Below are 6745 nucleotides of genomic sequence, written 5' to 3'. Positions count from 1 at the left end.
TTCCTCTCCATCCCAACTTCCTCTTCCCCTTTGCTCACCTCCTTTCCTTCCTTCCTCTATTGCTCTCCTTTCTTCCTCTCCATCCTTCTCTTCCTCTTCCTCCACTCTCCTTTGCTTTCCTCTCCTTCATTTCCATCCTCTTCCTCTTTCCTCCCGTTATTTTACTTCCTCTTACCCCCTTCTTCCGTTCTTCCTGTTTTGCTCTCCTCTTCCTTTCTTCCTTCCTCTCTACCTCTTTCCTTCCTTCCTACCCTCCTTAACTTCCCCCTCTCCTCTCTTCCTTTCTTCTACTCCTCTTTTCTTCCTCCTTTTCCTCTCCATCTCAACTTCCTCTTCCCTCACCTCCTTTCCTTCCTTCCTCTATTGCTCTCCTTTCTTCTACTCCTCATCCCCTCTTTCCCTCCTCTCTTTTCCTCTCTTTTCCCATTCTCTCTTCTCCTCCCTCTTTTATTTTATTGTGATGTTGTTTTGTGTGTAAACAACATTTATTCACTAAAATGATGTAAAAATGTGAAATCTGACGGGGGGAAAGGGGGCGGGGCTAAGCGGCTGTCACTCACCAGGACTCGCTGTTCTCCGGTCAGATCCGGCGAATCACAGAGCAGCTGGTTCTCGGACACGGTCAGCAGACACGGCGACTCCCCGATCAGAACCGTGTAGTTCAGACGGCTGTTCCCGGGCGCCGGCGGGACCAGGTTCTTCCCCTGGGACACAAAAACGTATTAATATACAAAGTATTTAAGTTAAACTGCAGTAAAAGTATTAATGTTATTTCCTGACCTTGAGGATGATGGGGGACCCGGGTTTGACCTCCAGGATCCCAGAACTCCCCAGAGGGTCAAAGGTCGGGTTGGGGTAGTGAGTGAAGGGGGTGGAGTTCAGGACCAGCAGAGACGAGACCTGGACCGGACCAGAACACGGGCACAACATCAGGACCTGAACCTGAACCACGTCAACCTGTGTGTGTGTGTGTGTGTCTGTGTGTGTGTGTGTGTGTGTGTGTGAGACCTGGACCGGACCAGAACACGGGCACAACATCAGGACCTGAACCACGTCAACCTGTGTGTGTGTGTGTGTGTGTGTGTGTGTGTATATGTGTGTGTGTGTGTGTGTGTGTGTGTGTGTGTGTGTGTGTGTGTGTGTGTGTGTGTGTGAGACCTGGACCGGACCAGAACACGGGCACAACATCAGGGCCTGAACCTGAACCACGTCAACCTGTGTGTGTGTGTGTGTGTGTGTGTGTGTGTGTGTGTGTGTGTGTGTGTGTGTGTGTGTGTGTGTGTGTGTGTGCGTGTGTGTGTGTGTGTCTGTGTGTGTGTGTGTGTGTGTGTGTGTGTGTGTGTGTGTGTGTGTGTGTGCGTGTGTGTGTGTGTGTGTGTGAGACCTGGTCAAAGATGAAGCCGAACTCGTCGGGCCTCAGCGCCCCCTCTGGAGGGCCGGGTTTACCGTAGACCAGCCCAGGAGCAAGGCACGTCATGGTGCTGTCGTTGACGACGTTACAGAACTGCAGAGAGACGGAGATCAGATGATTATTATTATTATTATTATTATTATTATTATTATTATTATGTTTGTCCTTTCCCAGAGACATCACCACAATCCGGTTGTTGAGTCTTATTTGAAACACCCTTTCAAAATAAGACTTCCGGCTACAGTTCCCAGCCGAGTCACCTATGGACTCGTAGTAATGGTAGAAATGGGAGTATTGGTGCCAATTATGATTGATGACGTGATGAATTAAGCGTCTGCACCTGCTCTTTGCTGGGGAGTCTTCCCCAAGGATCAATATAGAGAAGTCTAGGTCTAGGTCTAAGTATAAGTCTAGGTCTTAGTCTAGGTCTTAGTCTAGGTCTTAGTATAAGTCTAGGTCTTAGTCTAGGTCTTAGTCTAGGTCTTAGTCTAGGTCTTAGTCTAGGTCTTAGTATAAGTCTAGGTCTTAGTCTAGGTCTTAGTCTAGGTCTTAGTCTAGGTCTTAGTATAAGTCTAGGTCTTAGTCTAGGTCTAAGTCTAGGTTTAAGTATAAGTCTAGGTCTAAGTCTAGGTCTAAGTCTAGGTCTAAATCTAGGTCTAAGTCTAGGTCTAGGTCTAGGTCTAAATCTAGGTCTAAGTCTAGGTCTAAGTCTAGGTCTAAATCTAGGTCTAAGTCTAGGTCTAAGTCTAGGTCTAAATCTAGGTCTAAGTCTAGGTCTAGGTCTAGGTCTAAATCTAGGTCTAAGTCTAGGTCTAAGTCTAGGTCTAAATCTAGGTCTAAGTCTAGGTCTAAGTCTAGGTCTAAGTCTAGGTCAAAGTCTAGGTCTAAGTCTAGGTCTAGGTCTAAATCTAGGTCTAAGTCTAGGTCTAGGTCTAGGTCTAAATCTAGGTCTAAGTCTAGGTCAAAGTCTAGGTCTAAGTCTAGGTCTAGGTCTAAATCTAGGTCTAAATCTAGGTCTAAGTCTAGGTCTACGTATAAGTGCCGCTTCTCGTTCCCTGTAGGTCGTCAAATCCAAGTGCGCCCAAACACTCGGGTTCAGTGACACGCAACTACGGAAGCCGCGATGTGCGTGTGCGGTGAGACGGAAACAAAGTTTTTAAAAAGCGACTTCATGGATTTTGACATGAAGCGATTTTTTTTTGCCCGCCCGTGTTTCTGACTGTTGTTTAGTTTGATTGTTTGGTTGTTTACAGACGCCCGTTGTTCTTACGTTGTTGGTCTCCACTCCTCCATACTTGGCTCTGACTTTGGGCTCCTGGATGGTCAACAGGTTGGTTCCTGTCACTGTTATCACTGTACTGCCACTGCACACACACACACACGCACACGCACACGCACACGCGCACGCACACGCACGCACGCACGCACGCACACACACACACACACAGAACACAGTTACAGACCAATACACTCATCCTTTATTGTGATTATTGTTGTTGTTGTTGTTGTTGTTGTTTACTTGAGGATGGTCCAGTTGGGCTCGATGCTGCTGATGGTCGGGTCCTCCGTGTAAACGTATTTGGTCTCTGAGCTCGTCACCTCGGCCCTGTCAATCATCAGACGGATGGGGGCGGGGCCAGAGCCTGACGCGGAGGCGGGAGTTATGCAGATTATCTCCCGATTGGTCCGTCTGGGAGAGGAGAGGAAGAGGAGGAGGAGGAGGAGGATGAAGAGGAGGAGGAGGAGGAGGAGGAGGAGGAGGATGAAGAGGAGGAGGAGGGAGGAGGAGGGGTTGTTTAAATGATGTTTGTGTTTGTTTTTGTATCTAACAGCTGATGAGACGTTCACTGACTTCACGAAGAGACACTCCTCCTTATCGATGTACACGGTGACGGTGCTGCCGGCGTCCAGGTGTCGTCCCGTCACCGTCAGTCTGGTTCCCCCGGAAACAGGACCCTTCTCTGGGCGGACTCGACTGAAACTGGGGCTCTGGAGGAGGAAGAGGAGGAGGAGGAGGAAGAGGAGGAGGAAGAGGTGGAGGAGGAGGTGGAGGAGGAAGTGGAGGAGGAGGAGGAGGAGGAAGAGAAGGAGGAGGAAGAAGAAGAGGAGGGGGAGGAAGAGAGGAGGAGGAAGAGAAAGAGGAGAAGGAGGAGGAGGAGGAAGAGGAGGAGGAGGAGCAGGAGGAGGAAGAGGAGAAGGAAGAGGATGAGGAAGAGGAGGAAGAGGAAGAAGTGGAGGAGGTAGAGGAGAAAGAAGAGGAGGAGGAGGAGGAGGAGGGGGGAGGAGGAGGAAGGGGAGGAAAAGGAGGTGGAGGATGAGGAGGAGGAGGTAGAGGAAGAGGAGGAAGAGGAGAAGGAGGAGGAAGAGGAGGAGGAGGAGAAAGAGGAAGATGAGGAGGAAGAGGAGGAGAAGGAAGAGGAGGAGAAGGAAGAGGAAAAGGAAGAGGAGGAGGAAAAGGAAGAGGAGGAGGAGGAGGAGGAAGTGGAGGAGGAGGAAGAGGAAGAGTAGGAGGAGGAGGAGGAGGAGGAAGAGGAGAAGGAAAAGGAGGAAGAGGAAAAGGAGGAAGTTGAAGAGGAGAAATTGGCAAATATTTTGATCATTTGAATTTTGATTCTATTTTTAAAAAATGTGCTTTAATAATTAAATAATCCCAGAAGTGAAATATGATGAGTACAGGAGTTTCCTGCACATTTATAAATATATAAAAATTAATATAAATAATAATTAATATATATTTATATATGCTGCCTTTAGACTGATGATGAAACTGTGGGACACTTGAACGCACCACGAAGGAGTAGGTCTGCGTGGAGAGGGTTCTGTACTCGGCGCTGCAGACGCCGATGCACAGCTCGACCGGACCGCCTGGAGAGTGAGGCAGCAGCGCCTCGGCCATGTCGCACACGATCCTGCGGACAGAGAAGAGGTCAGCACACGCCTCCGACACCTGTCACGTGTTCAAGAGCACTCACAGGGACTCGGACTGACCTCTCAGCGCTGATGTACTGCGACGGGACGGGGTTACAGCGGACGCCGGCCACCTGGACGTGAGCGATCTCCTTCACCTGCAGACCCAGGTTCTCCCCCTCAATCGTCACCCGCGTGCCCCCCTCACGAGGCCCCGTCAGAGGGTCGATCTGTGTGTGTGTGGGGGGAGAGGGATCAATCAACCAACCAATCAATTGATCAATCAAACAACCAACCAATCAATCGATCAACCAATCAAACAACCAACCAACCAACCAATCAATCGATCAACCAATCAAACAACCAACCAACCAACCCATCAATCCATCAACCAATCAACCAATCAAACAACCAACCAACCAACCCATCAATCCATCAACCAATCAACCAATCAACCAACCATCCAACCAATCAATCAATCAATCAACCAGTCAATCAACCAACCAACCAACCAATCAATCAATCAACCAATCAACCAATCAACCAATCAATCAATCAACCAACCAACCAATGGATCGATCAATCAATCAAACAACCAACCAATCAATCAACCAACAAACCAACCAACCAATCAATCAACCAACCAGTCAATCAACCAACCAACCAATCAATCAATCAACCAACCAACCAGTCAATCAACCAACCAATCAATCAACCAACCAGTCAATCAACCAACCAACCAACCAACCAATCAATCAACCAACCAGTCAATCAACCAACCAACCAACCAACCAACCAACCAATCAATCAACCAATCAACCAACCAACCAATCAATCAATCAACCAACCAGTCAATCAATCAATCAACAAGCAATCAACCAATCAACCAATCAACCAACCAACCAATCAACGACCAAAGAAGTGATGTTTTGCTCATCACAGAGGACTTCTGCCTCAGGGATGACGAGGGTTGCAGGTTCGATTCCCTACCTTGGTGATGCGCGGGTGGCTGCAGCGCAGGTTGTGTCGTCCGTGGTGCATCCAGTTCTGCTCAGCTGACGGACAGTGCTGCCGCAGGAGACACTTCCTGCTTTCAGTGCACCACCCGCATTCAAAGGCTGACGGAGCTTTGAGGCACTGACCGCAGCTGGAGCGCTGAGCCTCGCACTTATACAGCAACGCTGACAAAAACACAAACACACAGGGTTAACCTTTATCCACCCCACACAAGGACACAACAGATACGTTTACAAACTTTAAAAATAACTGAAATGTAAGTGGCTTTAAACAAAAGCTCTGAAAAACAGAATACATGGTTCTAAAAAGCTGTGAAAAACTGACAAAACAAGGTTTTATTGATGTTTATTGTACCGTTTTCTTTGTACTTTTGTCTATAAATGTGCTCTATAAATAAAGTTTAAAGTGGCTTTAGTCAAGTTTTATCTTTTAACTTGTGATGAAGTAAATGTTCGTCGCTAAAGAACAATGACACCACTGGCGTTTGGATTGGTTTCCTATAAGGCGCGCTTTCACTTTGCAATTCTGTCTACGACCTGGTACGATCTCCCGTCTACCAACGGGTACGATCTCCCGTCCACCACCTGGTAAGATCTCCTGTCTACCAACGGAAATGATCTCCCGTCAACCACTGAGTGTGATCTCTTGCCTACTAATGGGTACGATCTCTTGTCTACCAACAGGTACCATCTTCCGCCTACCAACAGGTGTGGTCTCCCGTCTACCACTTGGCACGATCTCTCTTCTACAAATGGGTACGATCACTTGTCTAATACCGGGTCCAGCCTCCCGTTTACCCACGGGTACAAGCTCTCATCTATCACCGGGTACGATCTTTTGTCCAACACCAGGGACAACCTCCCGTTTACCACTGGGTATGATCTCTTGTCTAAAACTGGTTACTATCACTTCTTAAATATAGGGTACGACCTCCAGTTTACCACCGGGTACGATCTTTTGTCTAATATCGGGTACAGTCTCCGGTCTACCACCTGGTACAACGGCAGACAGAAGGAGGTAAACTCTAATGTTACCCGGTGAAAGAATGTTCTTCCCACTAACCCTAGATCAGAACAAAACCTGCCTGCTTATTAATATTACAGGGAGTTTTACTCTGACTTTATCGTAGCTCTGAGATCGGGTTCTTGAATTTTTTCTAGACCTCCAGGAAGTGCGCCGGGCTTCGAAGCGAATTTGACATAGTGGCCAAACGGGGGAATTACAACTTCCTGTCAGTCACTTGATGGTGGGTCATGGCGCCCAAAAAAGACTTTTCCATTGACTTAGACAGAAAAAAGAGACGTCTTTAAGTCACAGGAGATGCAAAAGGACTTTTTACACGATCAATGTTGATCCATTTGGTCGGAAAACATTTGTAAAGTCCAGAAAAGCCGCCAGTTAAATCATTTA

General features: G+C 47.8%; 1 protein-coding gene across 1 annotated transcript in view; it reads right to left on the bottom strand.

The window, feature by feature from the left end:
* Positions 1 to 560: 560 nt before the first annotated feature.
* LOC310966373 (plexin A3-like) overlaps positions 561 to 6745 on the bottom strand; it is a gene marked incomplete at both ends in the record, with an annotated part of 16284 nt that continues 10099 nt past the window's right edge. The window contains 9 exons of the mRNA XM_083940955.1: positions 561 to 704; positions 781 to 900; positions 1385 to 1504; positions 2682 to 2775; positions 2931 to 3101; positions 3264 to 3400; positions 4200 to 4320; positions 4400 to 4548; positions 5309 to 5499. Coding sequence (XP_083797081.1) covers positions 561 to 704; positions 781 to 900; positions 1385 to 1504; positions 2682 to 2775; positions 2931 to 3101; positions 3264 to 3400; positions 4200 to 4320; positions 4400 to 4548; positions 5309 to 5499 — 1247 coding nt within the window. The remainder of the gene's footprint in view (positions 705 to 780; positions 901 to 1384; positions 1505 to 2681; positions 2776 to 2930; positions 3102 to 3263; positions 3401 to 4199; positions 4321 to 4399; positions 4549 to 5308; positions 5500 to 6745) is intronic.

The sequence above is a fragment of the Echiichthys vipera genome (genome assembly GCF_963691815.1).
Source record: "Echiichthys vipera genome assembly, contig: SCAFFOLD_144, whole genome shotgun sequence".
Lineage (NCBI taxonomy): Eukaryota > Metazoa > Chordata > Actinopteri > Perciformes > Trachinidae > Echiichthys > Echiichthys vipera.
Note: the sequence above shows the minus strand (reverse complement) of the source record. Positions and strands in the feature narration are given on the sequence as shown.